The sequence below is a fragment of the Lissotriton helveticus genome, chromosome 6 (assembly GCF_964261635.1).
Source record: "Lissotriton helveticus chromosome 6, aLisHel1.1, whole genome shotgun sequence".
NCBI lineage: Eukaryota > Metazoa > Chordata > Amphibia > Caudata > Salamandridae > Lissotriton > Lissotriton helveticus.
This window is the reverse complement of record NC_136067.1, coordinates 1,938,899,260-1,938,923,383: the sequence shown is the minus strand read 5'-3', so window position 1 is coordinate 1,938,923,383 and position 24,124 is coordinate 1,938,899,260. Positions and strand designations below refer to the sequence as shown.

At 40.5% G+C, this 24,124-nt stretch overlaps 1 protein-coding gene across 5 annotated transcripts in view; it reads right to left on the bottom strand.

Annotated features, from left to right (window-relative positions):
- Positions 1-5,939: 5,939 nt before the first annotated feature.
- The window catches only part of PTK2B (protein tyrosine kinase 2 beta), a 500,318-nt gene continuing 482,133 nt past the window's right edge, over positions 5,940-24,124 (bottom strand). For 3 of the 5 annotated variants that reach the window (XM_078649937.1, XM_078649941.1, XM_078649939.1), the window contains 6 exons: positions 20,746-20,781; positions 19,881-19,905; positions 16,338-16,384; positions 10,883-11,041; positions 9,289-9,369; positions 5,940-8,428 (listed from right to left, as the gene is read on the bottom strand). In XM_078649937.1, coding sequence (XP_078506063.1) covers positions 8,213-8,428; positions 9,289-9,369; positions 10,883-11,041; positions 16,338-16,384; positions 19,881-19,905; positions 20,746-20,781 — 564 coding nt within the window. In that variant the 3' untranslated portion in view covers positions 5,940-8,212. The remainder of the gene's footprint in view (positions 8,429-9,288; positions 9,370-10,882; positions 11,042-16,337; positions 16,385-19,880; positions 19,906-20,745; positions 20,782-24,124) is intronic. The other 2 variants (XM_078649940.1, XM_078649942.1) reach the window with 1 other exon arrangement.

Genomic DNA, 24,124 nt, shown 5'->3' with positions numbered 1-24,124 from the left:
ACATATCAATCACCAAATCAACAGCAGGGACACACTTTGAAACTCAAATATTTAGTAAACCAACAGATCGTAACAATGCCTTGGCATTCACCAACTTCCATCAAAAGAGTTTGATCAGGAACCCACCATATTCTCAATTTAACAGAATTAAAAGGATATGTTCAGTTCGTAACATTTGCACACAAAAACTGGAGGAATATAAACGATATATTGAACGAGGGTACCCTGAAAATATACTTCAAGACAGTATAAGACTAACATAGTCAAAGGAACGACATGAACTGTTTACTAAACAGCATAAACTGGATGAAAAACGAATAATTTTCGTGTCCAAGTATACCAACAGTTCACAAGCTATTATAAAAACCATAAACACTAGGTGGGAATTATTGGAAAATGAATAGGAGTTCAAAGGAATTTTTCAGCAAAAACCTTCACGTGCTTACACCAGGGGCAGAAATCTTCATACAATTTTGTCCAATCCTGGAAAAAATCCAAGCAGGGACAGAATGCAAGGTAACAAAAATGCAATAATTGCATACATTGCAATAATGCAATTCTAGGCAACACTTTATCACACCCTTTGACCGGCAAAAAGATCCAACCACGGCACACGAGTGACTGCAACACCAGCAACGTGATTAATTGCATTAAGTGTCAGTGGGGTAAAGCATATGTCAGGAAAACATCACGTAAACTCAGTCCGGATCACAGAACACAAAAGTAAGATCCACACTCAGAGTACCACATCAAGCCTAGCAGTTAATTGAATTGAGGCTAATCATACTATGTCTCAACTAAGGTTCCAGATTGTAGAAAAAGTGATTGTACAACCAGGAACCAACAATAACAAGAAACTTCTCCAGAGGGAGATATATTGGATCAAACAGTTGGATACTATGATGCCGAGAGGTCTTAATGAACTTCTGGATATGAGCTAGTTCTTATAATTACGAAGATAGTAGTTAACCCAGACCATACTGTTAATGGGCAATTGAAACATCTAAATTACTGAACAACGTTTTCTTTACACACACACAACACCAACAATGGTGGGGGGTTACATTATTAGGGATTGACACATTGTAGCGATGGGAGACTACACATGTACGGCAGCATATGTTGTTCAGGTCAGTTTTGAGTAAGTATGAGCACTTGAGTTCAATTGATTTTCTTAAATAAAAAAGTTAGTTTTTATCAATTAAGTCTTTTTGGCAGAAATTAAGTGGATTGTCGGTCCGTCTTATTGTGCACGTTATTTGATTTTATCATATATTACAGGGATCCCTCTGGATTAAGTATTCGGTTGTATCATTGACTGCTCAGTTGGTTTATGCAGGTATTTTGCCAGTGTTAAGATGGCAAAGGGAGTTTGCATGTGTGCGTCGCGGAGTCCTATTTTTATGTCTTGTACTTGAGAGGTCATATGCGGTCACCGCGCAGTACGCAGTAGACAACAGTTGGAGCATAGATCTGGGTCGAAAGAACAGTTTACGAGCGGAGTAGGTAAGAGGACAGAAAGTGGGCTTTGGGCCACGAGCGGTTGTTGTGAATGAACTTTCATACTTATAATATCGGTTTCTCCTTTGCAGGACGGCATTTAATAAATAAGGTTCCCAAGAAAGTTGTCATGTACAGTTACTCATCTGTTGCAGGTGAGAGTTAGTCACTTACTAAACCATGATTGCAGTGTGGAGGTCGGTTAACTGAATACATGGTTATATTTATTTGGTTGCAGACAGTGGAATTTGTTTCTTTCATGATCTAAATCGGATCCCACGGGGAAGTTCTAAAGGTGACCACTGTAGGAACGCTGGCTCTTTATTAATGAAACACCTAAGTTATGTTGTATTCTGGCGGTTTTTATCATTGTGTTTCTCTGAGTTTCTTCGCTTTGAATTTATGAAAGGTCGGACAAGATTTTTCATTGTTTTCGCCAAAACACAGAGCTCGAGGTAACTAGCAAGTAGGTCTGGGAAGTCACCGTCACTATGGGTGTCTTGATATATAACGTACACATTTCCACACCACAAGGCTACAACAAAATCCATTATAAGGGCACATCTAGTGTGACATGCACCACGTTTGTCTATAAATGTCATTACCACTACAGAGCATGCCCAGTTGAACTGTGGTAAGGGCATCTAATACTGGGCTACAGTTCTCTGTTAGTATCTTCTTGTATGATAAAGACTCATTGACTTCACAGTTTTTTCTTTGTGGAATGGTCCCCAAAGAAGGGACTGATACGTCCCGAAATGCATTGGGCATTCATTTGAATGTTACAAGAATAATGTTTATTGATAACTATGTCAAATTAAGCACTGTTCTAAATAAGCATCAATTATGCATTTCACTGAATGTAATTTTTCATTTTCATGTATGATTCATTATTAAAAATAATTTTTGCAATGTTATAATTCTTACAACCAGTATTGGTTGAAAAATAGAAAATTAAAATTGAATATACTTCAGTTTATATTGTTTACTGTGGTAAAAATTTAGGAGTCAGAGTATAACTCCATGAACAGTGCACACTGCATCCAAGTTTCAATACCTGCAATAGCACCTGCGTTTGGAAATGGACATTGACTTGAGTGCGAAGTTGAGCAGTTGAAGGAACAGCCTCCAGTCCAGGGCCGAGCCAGAGATTTAGATTGTATTCTTATTTTATTTTATTTGCTTATTGAAGTAATAGGGCGTTATCTTAGATTGTACTATACATTTTGTATGTTATTTTATTGATTTTTAAAATTTTAAATAACTTGAACTAAAATATTATAAGTTGTATATAGATACTGTTGGAAAGTGGGTTATTGGTAGGTGCAAATGTAGGGCTGCCACTGGCAATAAGGCCACTAACACATGAAAATTATTCCTATGCTCAACCCTTGGTGAGGTGGCTGTGAGTAGACAGGCTTTACTTCAAAGACAGGTATGTAAAGCATTTAAAAACACCATTTCAGTAAATAATTAAGACACAACACATAATAAAAATCCAACACCAATTTATAAAAATAGGACATATTTTTATCTTTAAAATGACACCAACACGACAAAACTCCAATGTAGAAAACCAGAGATATGAATTTTCAAAGATTTAATAAAATATAGCACTTAGAAGATTATAGCAACATATTGTGATATCTGCTGGCAATAGACCCGGGCAAAGTCAAAGTTTCAGGCCGGGCTCGATGGAGCCCTGAGCGGCTACAGCTTGCGGCAGGTCCCGGTCTCAATTTCTACCTTCACACTTAGAAACTGTTCTGGAGCTTTTCTCCTTGAGGCCCCTCGAAGCTCCCAGCCAAGTCGGGATTCAGTGAGGGTGTGCCGGCTTGACTTGTGATGAGGTCCCTGTCAACTTCCCTGGAGCGGACTTAGAACATTTCCTCAGGATCGCTTCAGCGGGGCAACCCAGGAATCCAGGTCGACACACGATGGAAGGCAGGAGGCTTGGCTCTCGCGGTTGCTCCCGATCACCTTTTCTATGAGCGGACTTAGGAAACTTTTCTGCAGCTTTTTCTTGTGGGATCTCTCAATGCTCCTCATGTACCTGGATCTAATGAGGGTTCACCGGTTTCAGATTTCTATAAGTCCCGGCCGATCTGAGAAAGTTGGAACGATGGAGCTTTTAGCGGGACGAACCTGGTTGGCTTGGCCGGCTCACGGTTGAAGGCAGGCGGCCTGGCTGGCCAGGTTAAGCCTGCCCCTCTATGGAGCTTTTTTTTCAAAGTTGCTCCAAAGTTCTCCAAACTTCTTGAACTACTTCCTGAAGTTCCTCAAGGGGTCCCAAAGTGCCTCAACCTCACTCCAAGAGTCTGGAAGCTCCAAGATGGTTCTTGAAAGGTGAGGACTTCAGGTCCCACAATCCACTGGTACAACACCCTTACAAATCCACTGGTGGTTTTCCAAGGTGCGGATTTAGTTGGTGATGTTCCAGATGAGCTTCTTTTAACCTGTAGCTTTCAGGGTGTCCACTCTTTAGTTCTTTTTCAGCAAGATAATCCACAGGGCTGTAGTTTCAGATGGTGCAGTCTTCAGAGGTCAGGCCTTAGAAATCTTTGCACAGCAAAACTTCTCAACAGGGCACTTATTGCTTAAGTAAGTTTCAATCAGCAGATCTGGAGGCCTCTGCCCCTCTCAGATACTTATTCCAAGTTCTCTGGGTCGAGCAGGAGGTCACTTCTGACGAATGGGAGCAGGGTAACTCCTCCAATATGTGACCACATCCTGTAGAGTGTGGCATTATTTTGTCCCAGAGTGCATCAAAGCTTCCAAATCCATAATTGCTGATTTTCCAGCCGAGAGTAATTAGCAGCCTAAACACACCCCCTGATGGCTTATTTCCATAGACTCTCCCCCTACCATCTGTACATACCATCCCTAATCCTAGGTCTGGTGGGGATCAAAAGTGTAAAGTAGAAACTGACACTGTGGCCATCCCTCTGCCTTTGAAGACCATGGTTTACAACTCTCCCCCTGGCCTGGCATTCCTATCGAACAGCACACTGCCCTCCCAGCAGAGCTGGTTAACCCCAGGATCTCTTTCTCACCTCTTAAACGCAGCCTGGCTAATCCATTTAACTCTGACCAATCAGGGCAGACCACTGGAAGGCTGAATTTGGACTTACAAACAAGAAAGTCTTATAACTTTTTGTATGTACACTTTGGAAGAAATTCAACAATTTGATATTGTTGGATTTATTAATACTATTCTGGGACGTCTTTGAACTGCATTTCTATCCCTCTCCTATCAAGAGTTATTAATCAATAACTTTCTACCATGTTAACCTATGTAACAGGGGGATTTGCAATAGGAAAAATGACTTGGGCCATTTTTCCAGCACCAAGACTTACAAAAACATATTTTATAAGTACTTGCCTTATATCTACAGGAACCTCACCCCATGTGCAACTAGGGGAGACTTTAGGGGTTCTGAATCTGTAGAAATATTTTAGATTCTCCCTCCACAGTGCTCCTAGCATCAAAGTCGAATTTGAGCAGCACTTTACCACAATATGGGGAGTGAAATGTGAAATTTCACTTTACCCAGGCATATAAAAACTCATTTTATAAGGGTGTCCCTTATAAATAGATGACCCCCCCCCCACCCCTGAGGTACCTAGGGAAGACTCTGGGGGTCCCTAATATGCCAAAACATTGCAGGTTATCCATTTTTTAAGTGCCCGTTTGGGCAAAATGTACTTTTTAAAAGTAGTCCTGGCACCCAGGGCTGATTTTAAACTGACTTCAGGCTTCAGCAGTGCACACATGCAAGTGCAGAAAAGGGCTGCTGGCCTCTAAACTGCCATGCCCAGGATACTGGGGACTTCTAGGTAGTTTCAATCCCCCTGCCCTATTATATACTGGGGCCTATAGGGTAGGTCATGCCAATCACAGGGGTACCCTACCATACTATTGTGTACCCTAGTGTATGTAGGTGTTTTAACTGTATCCTAATGTGTCTCTTTCAGCCTAGGACTAGCCCTGGGCCTGGTTACGCAGAGTCCATGGTCAGTCAAAATCAGTTACCACCAGTATCAGTCAGCAAAAAGTTGGGGGGTGCCCAGGGCACAGGATCACTTTGCAACAGATACTGATAGATGCATTTAATCTCCTACAAATACACTATGGAGACCAACATAAATGTTTTTCTGGATCTGTGCAAAACAATATTTTGTATTAAAAAAATGATTTATATTTTTGAAAACAAGAAGCTTTTTTGAAAGTTTTTTAGTACATTGGCATCTTTCGTTTATACTCACTTTGACGTTGCTGTTGCAAGAGGTGATGTTTAAGACTTACCTGATTATTGGATTTTTTCTGAATGACGGCCATTTGAATACAGAAAGAGATGGTGAAAGAGGGGAAGAGGAGGACCCAGTGGAAGGAAGTTGACCTTCCTACCATTTTTGAAAACCAAAGACAGGAGAGACCATTTCAACATATATTTTTATTGTTTTCCATGGCCCCAACCCCACAACAGCAGGGCGACCCTGAGCACACAGGAAATGAGGAGCAGGAACAAACACTAGGAATAATCTTGTGCAGAAAACACCCACTTAAAAAGTAAGAGTAAAAGGTATTTTTGGCCTTATTCACAGTAAAAAATATAGTGGCCCGATTCTAAATAAATATTCCTTTGTCGTGCCCTTCCTCAGAGAAATGTAAAATGGTACCAGTTTTCATTCCTATAAAATCTCCTCACTTACTGGAGAGCTCAGTTCATGGTATATTTAGATTCAACATAAGCTCCACTGTTTGGGCCCCATTTCCTTAAAGATCAGATTCCTTGTGAAGTGGAATGTTACTGTATGGAAGAAAACTCACATTGGGTTTGAATTACTTTAATCTATTCCTCCTTCAGTGGGAAGAACATGTCCTGTAATGTTACATTATGTTATGGGTATTTTTATAGCTCACTATCACCCATGAGAGTATCCAGGCGCTATGGAAGGTCAGAGTTTCATTATGGGTTGTTTATAGGTAGTGTTAGGGTACGGCTTAGGCTTTTGTTTGTTTTCAGTTATTTATATTTTTTCTTCGAGAAGTTTGTGTCATCCTCTAAAAACCATACAAATTCCCATTTTTCCGTGGGTGGAGGGACCGACAGGTTCTGAATGAATCTATGCACTTTCACAAGCATTTTGTACATAGGTGTACTTTGCATTTAGTCGGTTGTGAGTAAGAGCTAAGCAAGATATGCACTCTAATACAAAATGGTCTTGATATGCTTGCGATAGAAAAAATAACCAAGGGGCGCACTCATGCACAAAATACTTGTGATTTCTCAGAACCATCTAACAATTCCAAGGGGAAAATAAAATAGCGTGTAGGAAAATGGAAACTACACAACTATGGGTAAGTCAAAATCAAAACCCTGCAAAATCGAACATTCATAAACTACAGGGCAGTGGTCTATGAAGAAGATCATTTTAACAGAGACTGTAATAGTTATGGTTACGTTTAGGGATACAGAAAAGTTTGGGATAAGAAGAACTGATTGTAGCAGGTGTGTTGTTAGAATTAAAGTAAAGTTAATTTAAAAAAGAAACATTGTAGTGGGTTCCTTGAGGACATTTTGTGCAATGGTATCCTTTGTGTAGTCTTCTCTGAAATGACAGAGCTTCTTAGTAAACACCAATCTATCACTTCATCAATTTTACAAGGAATGAAAAAGATGTTACCAAGAAGAGGATGTGACTGGAGAAGATTGCTTGGATTCAGAAGACTTTTAGAAGAATGCATGCAAGAACCCTTGAACACCTTGTTTCTCAGTACCAATGAGAGTCTACAAAAAATGTCTCCTCTCACAGAAAAAGCAAATATAGATAAGGAAATAGTAAAGAAGTCATTGATATAATGATTGAAAATACTGAACAAAGCTTAACCACTGTTTTTTTTAAACCATTAATCAAATATAAAGACTTTTTCACAAAAATACTTATACATTTATGTCAGACTACTTGTGTTCTGGCTTCTGTTTTTGTGCTTTCTCGCTTATATCCGATTTTAAAGAGCCTCAATGCAAAAATTGTTCCTGTTCATATTAAAAGGGACCTCTCAGAGTACAGAAGCACTTTATATTTTTGACTCACAGTTCAAAGACAAAGGAAGTTTGTGTGCAATTTACTGCAGTCATTGCTATTAGGAGTGACATCCACCTGGAGATAAATTGGTGGACCACTAAAGAGCATATTCCTTGGAACCTCAAGCCATTTTCATTCTCCAATTAGAAGAAAATAATAGAAATGGTGTCCTGTTTTGGGAAATACAGTCACCTGGATGAATTTCAGTATGCTCTGTCAAACATTACTTCCAATCAAATAAAAAAGGACATCAGCACAATGGCCAAGGGGCTCAACGTCGACCCTGAGGAAAACCTGCAACTAGAACTGCAAAAATAATTTCTACACGGCTTGTAAATGTCCCCGTTCCTTGTAGGTTCTCATGGCCCATCCTGACAAGTCTTGAGTGGTCTTTCTTTTATGGAAGCTCCATTCTTCTCTCCACTCTGTTCCTCATGGACCTCTAGCAGCATTGGATACAAAGACGTCTGCGATTCCCTCGATGAACATGCACCACCAGGACTAAGCAGCCTCTCTGTATTCGTAAAATTGATAAATACAACACAAAGGGAGGGTATCTGGCTGGAAGCAGCGCTGAGCTTGAAGCTGTATTTTGGATCCTGCACCGGTGTGTTGACTTCCATCAGTCTATGGCGGGTTTTGCTAAGTTGCCTATCACCCTGGCCTGGTCAACAGCGTCAAGCAGGTTCTTTGCATCCACAGCCAGGGAGTGAGCTGCTGTCAGCATCTGTTTCTTGCACTCCTCGCTCAGTGAAGTCATTGCGTTTTGCTGGGCCATGCGCATCTTATTGATCAGTTCTGCAAGGTCTTTATTTAGTAATTTCTGTGTCCCTTCAATCTGCAATTAATAAAAAATAGAGACCGTCAGACAAATATGTGAACTGAAATAACAACAGGGCTGCCTTAAAGAAACTGGTTAATTGTTTTTACCTGGACATGATATTTTCACTTTTTGTCAAGTATGTACAAAAAGATCTCATATCTGAAAGGGTTTTCACAGAATTGACTCTGAACAAGGTCATTTAAGACCTAACGTGCAGTGTTTTATCCACACCACGCTTGGCCCACAGTAGCATGCCTGAAGACCACAGTAGCATTGCCTTCTACATTTGTGGGAAAACATATTTTGAGATGTTGAAGAAAGAGCTAACTTCCTGATAAGCATTATATTTAAAATTCATACAAACAATATTATCATCAGAAACCCTTCTAGCAACCATGTGAGTTTAATAACAACGAATCTGTTCTCTGCTTTTTAAAGAAAACGTTCATATTACCATAATAGCTGTTAGTGCATCCATGTGTACATCACCTTTCCTAAACAGATATTATGACCCTTTCTCAATTTATAGTATAGTAAGGCAAACCTACTCAAAATATTTTCCATTGGTCATCACCACCATATTTCAATTGCACCTACAAAGAACATATCGGTAACAAGAATTCTATGTTGTCCTATCAATTTTAAGACTGCAGCGAAATAAATAAATGGGCAAATCCATTTACTGTGACAATTCATGAAAACATCCCTTGTGGAAGACTAAGGCACAAAGCAGCAACTATAAGTATGGAAATATTTTGTTGTCAACCCACAGTGTACCTTTAAAGGCTTCCCATACTCCCCTGTATCTAATTAACCTTTGATGGGCATGCACAAATACTCATCATCGTTATCCTCATCACATTCCCTGGGCCTACCTCAGTGCGTGATGTTGAAGGGAGTGTCGGCAGAATCTCATCCACACTTGTTATTAGCAGTCGAAGGGTCAGTCCCACATTCTGTAAACAAGATAACAACAGCTTGAACAATACAAGCAACATACTACAACAGGATCATGCTTCCCTTCCTACTGCTAGAGCAGAGAACAGGGGCTACACAAATCACTAAGGATTCCATTGACAGTTAACACAGTCATTGCTACTGAATACCTATCTGTCGGAGACAAAGAGCTAAATTCCAGTTTTGTGGAACTAACTTTTGTAACAACACAGTGCTGAGGGATATATGTGACATCACATACACTTGTCATTTAATGTTAGTGCCTTCCAAGTAATGGGTAAGATTCAGAAAAACAATTTCTCGAAACTGTATGTGTGCAGATTGGTGGGGAAAGCATATGCACACACAAATAATATTTCTCTCTACGTTTTTAAAATAGTCTTAGGACCAAATAAGACATCCTGTTAAAACTTTGGATCTCATTACATGAAATATGCCTCCCAGTACAGAATGACTGAGGATTCTCATCAATGATTAAACTGCCCCAAATGGGACATAGTGATGGTTTACTTTTCACTCACATAGACCTCAATGCATGGGGAGAATGCCTCGTTCAAAAGATATCCATCTTCTTCAGAAGATGCAGCTGGGTGCAAATGTGTTTCTCGCAGGGATTCCCAATTGTGTCAGAGTCCCCCTTCACCACACTGTCCCGATCCTCCGAGTAGTGACATTTCTCCGAAGTTTTTGAATATCCATAATCTCATAAACCCTGCATCTATTCCACGTGCACTTGTGAAGATCTTTCATTAGGTGCAGAAACCCCATCAGTAAGTATAACGGAAGTATGCATTTGTAAGTGCAATTGTTTTATAAAATAATTCCCTCACAGAGAAAATATTTTCTGTATAAAGAAAACCATCCACCTACTACCCCATAAAATAGTTGGTGATCATTTAGGGTTTGTTGGAGCTCAGCCACTAATCAGTGAGACTGCTGTACTGCCAAGCCTGTGGTTCTCCTATACCATTTAGACGCAAAAGTATCACCAGATCTCAAGTGCACGGCATCTGTAGCTCTATCATCAGACCCCTTAACTCAGAGGCTAGTGACCCAAGAACACCCTTAATTTGGTGCATACACCTCTCATTTGTCATGCTCAGGACCATCCTGCCATGTGAACTGCTCCCAATACTGGATCCAGAGGAGATGAAATTGGTTTTCAATAGATTCTGGAAGTATTTTGCTTTCTGTTATAAGCCCATCACTCTCCTCGGATGCTTTCACAGTAACTTCCTGTGAACCCTATCTCTCAACTGCAATAGTGCATCATTTCAAGCTGATCGTAGCTCTACCCAGGATCTAACACCTGTCTCACAAAGGATTATGATCCTGTCCATCAGCCAGCAGAAGGTCTTTTGGCTTTCCATGGGATCGGCACACATCCTCTCCATGTTCCAAGAAGGGTTTCCATGTCCATCCTATGGTAGACACTAAAAGACTCAGCTGCCAGTGACAATTCCAGGAGAGGACCACACATCACTACTATAGCAGGGAGTCTGTGGTGCTCACCTTTACAACAAGAGGATACCCATCAGGAGGAAGCTGGCCAACATCATTCTTGAGCTGCAGCACTGCTTTGACAAGCTCCATCACATTGAAGTAAACCTTATCTTCTGTTCGGTCCAGGTTCGCAGTCGGAGTTGGCTGAATAGGCTGGATAGGCTGTGCCTAAAACAGTAAAAAGCATAACTTGTAAAGCATGGAGTCAAAAGCATGATGAATAATGACAATAATGTAAATGAGAAAATAGTGTGCACCTGCCCAACAATTTTAATTCAATCCAGTAATCCCAGGCACAACCCATGCTCTGCCCCACACACAGACAGGAACTTAACCACAGGAAATTCCTGTAACAGGGCTGCCTACTTACAAGTTAATCATATTAGTGCTAAAGCATTGAAAATAATTAATGTATTAAATGGAGTGGAAGCAGAGAAGTTAGACAGAGCCGTAATCAAAGGGGAATTAAACAGTTCTTAAAAAGGAAGGTAAAACAACACAAACCTGTGTTTAAACGTAAAGACACCTGAAATTGGATATCAAATATTTTTTATGGAACAAACAATCGAATATAAATGATTTGCCCTCTAGTATGCACATGCAAATAGCTGCAAGATGCTAATGGGATCATTAAGACACCCTCGAGGAGATTCTTTCCCTGAATGAAGCCTTGAAACTGACTGTCCAATGGCTCTCCTCCAACCAATTCAAACTCAATGCAAAGAAGACAGAATTTCTACTAATTTCCCCACACAAAACCAACCCCGAGCTTCAGGTATGGATTAAGGCCATCACAGCCTTAAACTGCCCTCTGACCAGAGTGTAATCGGCCAAATCGCTTGGAATAACACTGGACTGTAACCTGAGCACGTGGGACCACATCAACGCGATGGCCAAATCAGCCAGATTCCACCTGAGCTACCTAAGGAAACTGAACCCTTCCTTGACACTCCTGACCTAAAAATGGCAGTCCAGTCACTAGTCATCTCTATACTCGAATATGGCTGCTCTACCCTCTCGGGTCTACCTAAGATCTCCCTGGCACCTTTTAAAGCCTGCATCAACGCGGCCGCCAAATTACTAACAGGCTCAAGGAAATTCAACCATATTTCACCACATCTGAAAGCTCTGAATTGCCTTCCTTTACAGGCCAGAATCCAACTCATATTGGCATGTATCATGCACAAGGCATTATACTCAAACTCCCCTACATATCTTGCCCAGAAACCCGTGATATCCAGAGGACCCAGAAACTCCCGATCAACTAGAGACCTCTTGCTCCAACCTGCATGCTTTCGGAAAAAAGAAAACATACAATTGGGCCTTCTCTGGGGCTGCACTGAGAATATGGAACTCACTCCCACCCGCCATTTGAAGAATCTCTTCTCTGGCTCGCTTCAAAAAGGATGCCAAAACCTTCCTAATGGGCAAATTCCTAGCTCCATTTTTTTGCCTTCTATTCTTCCAGAGACCTTGCTCTACTTCCATCTAAGGCATCCCCCTGGGGTACCCTGCCACTATCCACCTGGAACTTCCGGGCTTCCCTCCATGGACCCAGGGACCTTTGTTTCTCGTAAAATATAAATGTAAATGCTTGTAATTTGATTCCTAATGTATCCAGCCTCCCGCCAAGTCTGATGCTTGCTACTGCTGATTCCTGTAAAGCGCTCTGATACCCTAACGGGTCAAGTTGGCGCTCTATAAAAACTCTAAATAAATAAATAAATAAGAGCTAAAATGGGTGTAACTTGTATTTGCAAACCCATTAGCAATTGATTCAATTAGGATGCAAGATCAAATTGCATAGGCATTAAGCACCTGCTTATAAGTGATGGCAATCGTCCATGCCAAGCAATGTGCAATTGGTATGAGCATAGACAAAAACAGGTGCAAAAACACTTTTTCCCATATGATATAAACAGGTACAATAGAACAGCAGTTAACAGGAACTAATGTTATTTGCACTGGGGTAGTTTTTGCATCAGTTATTTCCTTCTGGGTCTAAAAAATTCTATAAAAAGAGGAGCTAATGGGAAGTCTGTTTAACAGCAGGAGCCACACTCAGCCTAATAAGAACTTTGACAGAGTTCTCAGATGGAGCAGTTTGGGTAACCCTGGGCGTAGTTTGCGTAGTAGCGCTACGTGTAGCTACGCAAAGTGCACTTCGCACTACGCACCCTACGTGTAGCTAAGCGAACTGCATAGGGCGTTAGGGAAATGCTGTTCACACTGATTGCACAGTGCCGGATGCCAATTGCAATCATTGCAATTGGCATCTTGCACAGTGCAAGCGGTCGTTTTCTGCCTCTCAAGTAGATTTGTACTCGAGCGGCAACTTTCTCAACGCGGACTGATAGCTTCTCATCTCGAGTGGTCGCGAGCATACGCGACCACTCGCAATGAGAAACTTGACCTCCCCGCGTTGACAATCTCGCCGGGAGGTTTATTTTCCATGCTCGCAATCTGCAACTTGATGTTGCTGATCGCGAACGAGGAAAAAGTCTCACCGGGATGGTGATTTTGCTCGCTCGCGGTCGCCAACTTGACCGCGAGCAAGCAAAAACTGCCCGCTACGCTATGCCTTTTTGCACTGTGCTACATGCAATTCGCGTAGTAGCGCAAACTACGCACGCTCCGCGAGCGTAACATAGTACTACGCCCAAGGTTAAGTTTTGGCTCTGTTCCTCCATCATAAAGTTAAGCCCTAAATGTGGACCCGACAAACTTGTGTTTAGTAGTAGGTGGAAATACCAGGAGATATGCTGTGCAGGCGAGAATCTATATCATACAACAATGTCTCTAAAGATACTTAAAGAGTCCTCATGTTGGCCTATTTAACTCCTACCCCTACACTCAACAATATTTTGTTTTCCTAGTAAACCACAGAGAAAGAAGGTTGTTTGCTTTAGCCAGGGGCCTGCTCCTAATTTAAATTGAAAACAGATGCAACTCGGAGGTCTCCGACAAACGCCTTTGCAGTGTAAAGAGGATCTGGAACATTGTATGTGGCCTGTTGCCTCTATGGCAAGGCTAGGTCCATTACTATAACAAAAATCCTACGCGAAGTGCAACCTGGTAACAAAGTGGGCCAACCTTTATTTTTAGTAAGTGACTTTGCGGGACATGTCACCAGGGCAACAGGCCTATCTATACCTGAGGCTCAGCTGGGACATCTGCACAAAGCTGCAGAATGCTTAATCAGAACACTTTCAGTGTCAATATTTGCCATCCTGAGCTTATTACCTTGTGAGCCGTCTTGATTGTCTGCTCAGAGCCATTGTTTTATGTCCTTTTGCTAATTGGGCCTGATGTATTTGATTTGTTTTTTAAAGCACACTGCATTTTAGTTTTCTTTTACACTTTTTAAAATCCTTTTTATATTTTTTAATCGTATGTGGGAAAGGCAGGCATGTTTTGTACTGTGGGCCGAAAGCACTTTAATACATTCCAATTTGAATTCTATAAGAGGGAACCGTGTCCCAGCGTTTGCCACTGGTCAATTTGTTGGAAGAGGAGCGTCATAACTTCAATTGACAAAGCCGCTGCAACAAATACTAAGGTAAGCGCTGACCAAAGATTAATGCAAACACTGAAATTAATGTCCATTAGACTATCTGGATCAAGTGAGTCGCAGAATTACCTAAACGGTGCATCAAGTCATTGTGAATTTCTTGGGCCACCCAGGCCACTGGCTATTGGTTATCAGAGTGGAGAAATGCACAAGTAATACGGGGTGGTGGAGTATATTTGGTCCTGGACTTTTTGATGGGACAAGACTCCAGATTCTTGAGGAAAGCACATTTTGGGCAGCAAGGTGACAACGTTTTGTAAGAATTATTTTGATAGGAGCAGTAGAGTGGGAGAACCTCTAGTAACTGGTCTACACTCAGCAGGATCTATCCCCTATTCTCCGTATCATAACTCACACCTCCACTAACTTTTTTCGTTTGTGATGGTGAATGATGCTGGCTACTGATCAATGTTGTAGGTATTGTGTGGTGGCATTCTGCTCCTAAGTATGTATCAAGGCCCGACAATAGGTCTGGCCAACAGACGGCTAAAGTTGTCTGAAGCTGAGACCTGGAAATATTATTTAGGTTGTTCAGGAGATGTGAGACTGTGACAATCTTTGCATGCTCCTATGAGAGAACGAAGTTATGTCTTCGAACCAATATCAAAGTTCGCAATAACACAGCAAGCTTGTGTTTACATTTAAGCCTGGGAGGCACTGTAACAGAAGAAGTTAAAAATACAGGAAGTATCATCTTCAGTATGACCCTGATTCCTGCCCAAAAATGCAACACTGGCAGAAAATGCGTTCCAGGTACTAACTCAAAACCGAACACTGTAGTGACAGTAAAGTACAGTTTATTTGCAGCTAAAATCTGGCATTACCACATTACCGCTGTTCTTCAGCAAATGTTTTTGTTGCTTTACCCAAATACAGTACAAATATATGGGCCCCTTCTTATTAAAAAAAGTTAGGGGCCGATACACAAAAGCATGTATGAGTGCAGAAGCACTCTTTTCCATACACGTATATGCCTTTTCAATCTCTCCAAAAAAGTCCAAAGCTCTGTTAATAAAACTGAAAACAAGGCACTATATGCAACACCTGTATGTGTATATTCCCAGTATAATCCCATTGTATTCCTATTCTAGAAGTTTTGAGTCCAATTTATAAAGGTATTCAATGGTGTGTACATGAGTACTACAGTATTACTACCTTAGGCACTCCAAAATGGCTTTGTTAATGGGTCCTAAATCTGCACTTGTAGTAGTACTCATACGAATGGAAGCATAACTATTACTTTTGGAAATTCACAAACATTCCCAGTTTTTCACCAGAAAAGCTGCAACAGGGACTAGTCTTTGACCCCTATTGGACAAGTTCTACTTAGCAGTTCCTCAGCTTGGTGGTGCTTTGAGTTGCAATTTGTGCATGGTGTATTTACAGCCTAGTGAGGGGGATTGTTAGGTGGATTTGATCTGGGATTGCGTGATACATCCTCAATAAACAGATATGGTGATAAGATGTAAAAGGCGATAGTAGCCTGATAGCTAATGGTAATCTACATTACGCGGATTATAGGTCTTTCTCATGAAAGTCCATGGATTCCTTTCTAGGGCCTTCAAAAGCCCTCGTCTGTGACAGCTACTCCACGAAAGAAACTAGGGCGAGTGGCGAGTGGTGAATATTCTTATATGAACAGCAGGTGGAGAGTGTTAGTAGACAAAATCCCACATAAAAGCCAAAATCTAGGGGAAAACATTTTAATTTTAGAAGTAAATCAGTCATCTGTTTCCATGGCAAGAACTCCCCATAGTAATATAAATGGAATTGTGGAGTAAAACGCATACGAAGAGCGATGAAGGCTACTGGTAAGCAAGCCAAGCACATTCACCTGTCTCACATTGTGTAATATGTAGATATGGAAAGATTAGGTTATACATTTTTACACACCTGAGTAGTTAACCTTTTTGGCTTCGGCGGTGGTGCTGTAAATTCTGCTAAACAAGAAAATAAACAGGTTTTTAAATATTTCAATTAAAAGATACTTTGTTCCCACTTCTAATGTTGTGCTAAAAACAGAATATCAAAGAAAATGAAACAATCTGGAACCATAAATGTTTACATTGTAAACATTGCCTCTGTTTAATAAGTCCATTGTGGAAAGGGTCCACTTACAACTGGGTCCTCTTTCACATGAGCTTCACATCAGGCTGTTCATGGCTTTGCACTGACACTAATCTGAGCATTGTCAACTTTAAAAAGAGGAGATGGTATGTTTAGGGTGGAGTAATTCTAGCTCCTTGAACTAGGAAAGGTGATGTTCTGTGGTGTTTTGTACTACATAAACTTAAGATAATGTAACCTAACTTGTATAGGTTGTCTTGACAAAAAGTGGTATTAGATGCCAAACATTACAAAAGCCTCGCCTCCTTCACTGCATGAGTGTGTCACATAAAGTGCCTCTTTTTCACCTGAAGTGTCTCAGAGAATAGCACAGAGGGATAAACCTGGTTGCCACCAAATGTTAACATTCAGCTGTTAAAATTAGAAGAAAATGACAAAAGGTAGCTTTTCCAAGCCCATCAAAATGAGTTGTGTAGAACTTCACCAGCACCCCCCCCCCGCGAACCCACATATGATCTCATGACTTAATATATGCCTAAGAGACTTAATAAATAAAAACATAATAATGACAGCCTTAGTTTGGCAAATATGTGTGCCCCGGTCTTCAGGTTTAAGTTAGTATTTTCATGCATGGTAGAAAAAATAAAAGGTGTGTGTTTTTTTTTCAGGAGGGTTTTATACTTACCTTTGACAGCATATGATTTACAATTGGATGTATGTCGATACATTGCATGATTTTAATGCAATGTTTTTACTTAGCATAAACCATTACTTCGCAAGTTTTAACTGCGCATTCATTTGTAACGCAAATTGTTAGAAATGTACTTTAAATGCTTTTATTCCGCATTCTATTACTACGCATAGCTTTACCACAATTTTTTCCTGTAATGGTTTATACTAATTAAAAACATCGCACTAAAATCATGCAAAGGGCTTTAGGGTGGGGGAGTTATTCTTAAAATCGGCTATTAACTAAATAATTGTGATTTATAACAAATATCCTTTTTTTTTTAAACTCACATATTTTATACATTTTTCACAATAAATATGTCCTTCAGCCTTTTACAAAATTATCCGTCAGAAACTTAAATCTTTTTTTTAATAATTGATTTAAGAATGTATTCTGTGTTCATACATCGAACAGAACATACAATGTATATATCATTATGTATTCCATTTATAATGTCTATATGTTTTTGAATACAATATCTTTTCAAAATTAATTGTACCTCCTCCTACTATTTCTACACATTCTCATTAACCCACAAAATCTCAACACTACCCAAACCCTGACATACTACACAAAAAAAAAAAAAACACCACTATGGATGTATCTCGATACTACGCATACCATTACTTCGTACAATTTTAGTGCAATGTGTTTACTTAGCATCAACCATTGCTTCGCAAGTTTTAACTGCGCATTCAATAATAACGCAAATGGTTAGAAATGTACTTTAAATGTTTTTATTCCGCATTCTATTACTACGCATAGCACTACTACAATTTTTTCCTGTAATGGTTTATACTAATTAAAAACATCGCACTAAAATCATGCAAAGGGCTTTAGGGTGGGGGAGTTTTTCTTAAAATCGGCTATTAACTAAATAATCGTGATTTATAAAAAATATCCTTTTTTTTAAAACTCATATTTTATACATTTTTCACAATTAATATGTCCTTCAGATTTGACAAAATTATTCGTCTGAAAATAAATCTTTTTTTAAATAATTAATTTAAGAATGTATTCTGTGTAAATACATCGAACATACAATGTATATATCACTATGTATTCCATTTATGTCTATATGTTTTTGAATATAATATATTTTCAAAATTAATTGTTCCTCTTCCTACTATTTCTACACATTCTCATTAACCCATACAATCTCAACACTACCCAAACCCTCACACACTACACTCCTACACTACTCAAACACCACTACAGTACCATAAACCCTAATACACTACCCCCTACATGACCTTCCCCCTTCCTGGACCCTACATTCTAACACTACACTTCACGACCCCCCGTCACTACCCTAAAACACTACCCTACACTACACAAACAGCCCTACTTCACTACACCCTGCATGCCCCTCCCCATTACACACCCTACACTCAAACACTATCCTGCACACCCCCAACACTACCCTCAACCCTAAAACACTACCCTACACTACACAAACACAACACTACCCTAAACCCTAAAACACTACCCCCTGTACATCCTTCCCCGACCCACAATCCTGTCCCTACTCCCAAACGCTACCCTTCTCGACCCCCATCACTACCCTAAACCCAAATTACACTACACAAACACAACCCTTAAACCTTAAACACAACCCCCTGCACGACCCTAAACAATACACAGCCCTATTTACTTCTCTCCCCTCGTGGTCCCTCTCTTCACCTTCACTCATGGATCCACTCTTCTCCTTATTCAAGAGTCTTAAGAGTAGCATGTCATTGTTTGGAAACGGAAGCGCCTCCTTTTCCAAACAACGATGTGAATAGTCTACAAAGTATTTCACTTTGCGAAGTAAAGGTAATTGCGTAGTAAGAGCATGCTAAGAAAAAGAATGCGTACTAAAAGTTCCTGCGAACTAAAAAATGTGCAATAATAGTAATACAAATGCCGGCGAAGTAATGATAGATTACCTTTACAATTACATGAGCCCTATAAATTCTGTGCCCTGGAATCTGCCACTTCATGGCGGCTAGTTTGTGGAATGAGCTCCCTCTGTCACTCCGGAAGGCTAACAATCTCCTGGCCTTTAGAAAGGAGCTTAAGACGTTCCTCTTTTCCGCCTAACCAGTGGGTCTACAGTATTTCTGCCTCTGGGTTTTTCTTGGTTGTGTTTAGGACTCTGCCAAAGCGCCGGGACACCCGTTCTGGGTAGCCGTGCGCTCAAGAAATATAGTTTTAACATAACATAACATAACTTCACATTGTATTGAGCCAGATCCTGTGCAACTAAGTTAGTTATACATAATTATGGTAATGAGTCATTATCAAAGTAACAAGAAAAAACAGATGGACAAGACCCTATTAAGACAGCTATAGACATATCATTACTGCTTCTTTCAGGGTGCAAATGGTTTCAGGCGGATCCCATGGTAAACTACAATCATTTAAAATGTTATCAATTACATTTTTAATGTTGATTCGAATTAGTGTATGGAGAAAAATGACTACTAAGCATTAATGGGAAAATGCAATCAGTCGGAAATGTACAGAATACTGAATATCTTGTAACCATCATATGCAGTTTCCACATTGATTGTGCATTTGCTATAAGGGTGTATTTTTTTCTAAACAACGTGTGTATGGAATACAATCAATACTTAAAAGGATCATATTCTTACTGTATACAGACTCCTTTTCAGGTGGCTGAAAGACAAAATAAGCAAATAAAGATTTTAAACTCAAGCTTGATGTTTGACATGTAATTGGTACATGCTTAAGGACCTTTTATAACAATAACATTTATAAATCATTGAACCGGACTGCCTACCCAGGGATCCCTCCACTCCCAACCTCTGTTGAGTTTTTCACTATTGTCCAAATGGGGTGTTGCTATTTTCTTCCCTAATAACTACCTCCTCATTAGTAGAGTTGCTTCAGTCAATATAGTGGCACATATACAAATACTTCACCCTAAGATGTCTACAAATTCCTTGTTCCAGGTGGGACATTTCAAAGGTTCACAAAAGTCTGCTGTCCCAAATTTTTGTCAGTACCTGTCCCCTCTTTCCGCAAGCAGAAGCGGCTGAGAGCCATAGGCTGACCCTCCATTCTCGTCTTAAGCCCGCTAGCACACCAGAAGTTCAGGAAGGACACGGTAAGGCAAATATTCCACCACCCACAGTCATTGAAATGTGCAACTAGTGTAGACCTCGCAAGGCTGTAAGATTATCCTTGAAAACTTAGCCCCCCACTTCTGCTATTGGCTCAGCTATCTTAAATGACATTTTTTATGGGTAAACCAAATGAAGATGAGCCACAAATCATTTCATCTGGAAACTACACATCCACACGAGAAGAAAACATGATCAATTTATCAGGAATATGGTTTAGACAAAGGTTGCACATACAAATATAAAGTAAAAAACTTGTAAAAGTAACACCCACTGATTCAATGTGTCAATATTCAGTGAAAGTAAAATAAAAAAGGGTAAACCACGTATTTTAGTTAAGTGACTTTTGTGATGTACATGCTTCGCAACTTACTTCAGGGACTTTGTCCTTTGGATTCTGCATAGGGTCCTATTGGAGAAAGAAATATAATATTGTTATACAAGGCTTAAATTGTCCTTAAATTAGCTTAATGCCCAATGAACTATATAAATGTCTAACTGTATGAGAGACACAGGACAACACTAAAAGACACATCCTTCTCATCGACTATAAAGTACTATGGGCCAGAGTCACTGAAAAGTTGGATACTTACTACAATAAGTTTCTATAAATGTCTGGACAGATTTCATATTTTAAGGGATTTCTTAAATGTTATAAGGTGGTTGCCTGAGAAGCTATGAAAGTCACACATTCCTGTGAGTAATCTAGAAAAACGTTTGTAAATTCCTATAACTTCATGATATTGTGAAGCCACCATTTCTGCAACTATAAATTTGCATAATGTGCGTATAAAATCACGTAATGAGAAAGTATGCTTTAGAAAATGTATTGCATTAGAGCAATTGCAAAATTGTTTGTCAGGAAAAATGCTTCTCAATGGAAACGACTTCTACCCTGCACCCTAATCAATTTTATAGGTGTCGAGTGCCTATCACCCTGAAAACTGATTCTCTCCTGCCCTTAATAGAAGAACATGTCAAACCACATCCATGATGAGAATGGGCCATGCAAACGTTTTTAAGTCACATTTGTCAGGCATTCCTGCAAGGAACTCCCACAACCCACCCCCAGGAGAAGATCTAGTATGATAAAAAAAATCTGTGAGAATTATTCTTTCATAAATTCACATTTTGTGATTCACAAACATGCCTAACACGTATAAAAATTGCAATGTGGAGCTGTAGCCTGAATATAAACATGCAAAGTGTTTACTGGATCAGGCTCCACAAGCCAAAATTATTAAAGCTGTTGGTAGACGTCAGGGAGGTACAATATGTGATACTGGGATTTGTGCCCAAGAAGATACGAAACGAAGGCCCAGAAGTCAAGCGTTCATGTTGTACGAATGCCAGCAGGACACAACAGCCATATTGACTCTACAATACATACTTAGCTGTGTATAGGCTCACAAAGACTAGTTGACTATGACTAAAGAGATACCACCAAATTCCCAGTGAAGGTACTGGAAAATATTATCAACAATCAACTCATGACGGTTTGCAGCCATTATCCCGCATTTTTTATCCCGCGGACTTTCAGGCCGCATACCATTTACCCGCAAGGACATTGACCTCGCATACCATCATACCGCATTTTTTCAAAACGCATGTGCATTTATCACGCATGCCTTTACAACAAATTACGTTGTAAAGGCATGTATGGTAAATGCATTTGCGTTTTGAATACCACGATGACGAGAGAGGTAAGGGGGTTTGGGTTAATTTTTTAGGGGTGGGGGTTGTGCTGGGGTAGTTATTGTGTAGTGTAGTGATGGTGTAGTGTAGAGTTGTGGTGGTTGTTTAGTGTAGGGTCGTGCTGGGGGAAGTGTTATAGGGGTTAGGGTAGTGTTGTACTGTTTGTGTAGTGTAGGGTCATGCTGGGGATAGTGTTTTAGGGTTTAGCGTAGTGTTGTAGTGTTTGTGTAGTGTAGGGTCATGCTGGGGGTAGTGTTTTAGGGTTTAGGGTAGTGTTGTAGTGTTTGTGTAGTGTAGGGTTATGCTGGGGGTAGTGTTTTAGGGTTTAGGGTAGTGTTGTAGTGTTTGTGTAGTGTAGGGTCATGCTGGGGGTAGTGTTTTAGGGTTTAGGGTAGTGTTGTTGTGTTTGTGTAGTGTAGGGTCATGCTGGGGGTAGTGTTTTAGGGTTTAGGGTAGTGTTGTAGTGTTTGTGTTGTGTAGTGTAGGGTCATGCAGGGGTAGTGTTTTAGGGTTTAGGGTAGTGTTGCAGTGTTTGTGTAGTGTAGGGTCATGCTGGGGGTAGTGTTTTAGGGTTTAGGGAAGTGTTGTAGTGTTTGTGTAGTGTAGGGTCATGTTGGGGTTAGTGTTTTAGGGTTTAGGGTAGTGTTGTAGTGTTTGTGTAGTTTAGGGTTATGCTGGGGGTAGTGTTTTAGGGTTTAGGGTAGTGTTGTAGGGTTTGTGTAGTGTAGGGTCATGCTGGGGTAGTGTTTTAGGGTTTTGGGTAGTGTTGTAGTGTAGGGTCATGCAGGGATAGTGTTTTAGGGTTTAGGGTAGTGTTGTAGTGTTTGTGTAGTGTAGGGTCATGCTGGGATGTAGTGATTTAGGGTTTAGGGTAGTGTTGTAGTGTTTGTGTAGTGTAGGGTCATGCTGGGGGTAGTGTTTTAGGGTTTAGGGTAGTGTTGTAGTTTTTGTGTAGTGTAGGGTCATGTAGGGGTAGTGTTTTAGAGTTTAGGGTAGTGTTGTAGTGTTTGCGTAGTGTAGGGTCATGCTGGGGTGTAGTGTTTTAGGGTTTAGGGTAGTGTTGTAGTGTTTGTGTTGTGTAGTGTAGGGTCATGCAGGAGTAGTGTTTTAGGGTTTAGGGTAGTGTTGTAGTGTTTGTGTAGTGTAGGGTCATGCTGGGGTGTAGTGTTTTAGGGTAGTGTTGTAGTTTTTGTGTAGTGTAGGGTCATGTAGGGGTAGTGTTTTAGAGTTTAGGGTAGTGTTGTAGTGTTTGTGTAGTGTAGGGTCATGCTGGGGTGTAGTGTTTTAGGGTAGTATTGTAGTGTTTGTGTAGGGTCATGCTGGGGGTAGTGTATTAAGGTAGTGTTGTAGTGTATGTGTAGGGAAGTAAAGTGCTTTATGGTAGTGTTGGGGGGTCGTGCTGGGTTGTGTAAATGTAGGAAAAGGACTGTGTGTCAAGGGTGGGTGGTGCAGGGGTACTACATTACAGTGTAGTGTAGGGTTGGGTAGGGTACTCTTACTTACCTTAACTACTTTAACAACGAGTATACCTTTAATATGCATGCCTTTTCGTTGTAAAGGCATGCGTTTTAAAGGCATATTCGTTTTAAAAGTATTCGTTCTTTTTATTTGCGGCCTAATAGTACTTGCGGGATCAAATTTGCGGTATGATGGTATGCGGGATGTTTTTCTGCGGTCTGACATCATATATTCACTCATGACACACCTGCAGCAGAACCAGCTACTCGACAGCTCCCAATACAGCTTCCCTAGCAACCACAGCACCTAAACTGCCCTGATCGCAGCCACCGAGGACATTCAAACCCTCCTCCACTGAGGAGGAACGGCAGCTTTGATCCTCCTCTACCTTTCTGCAGCCTTCAACACCATATCACACCACACACTGATCGAAAGACTCCACCACATCAGCATCCAAGGGGATCACCTTTGAACCCAAAGTGATCACCTTTGGTGTCCCCCAGGGCTCATTTCTCAGCCCCACGCTCTCCAACGTATAAATGAACCCGCTGGACAACATCGTCAAATCCCATGGTCTCAATATAATTTTCGACGCAGAC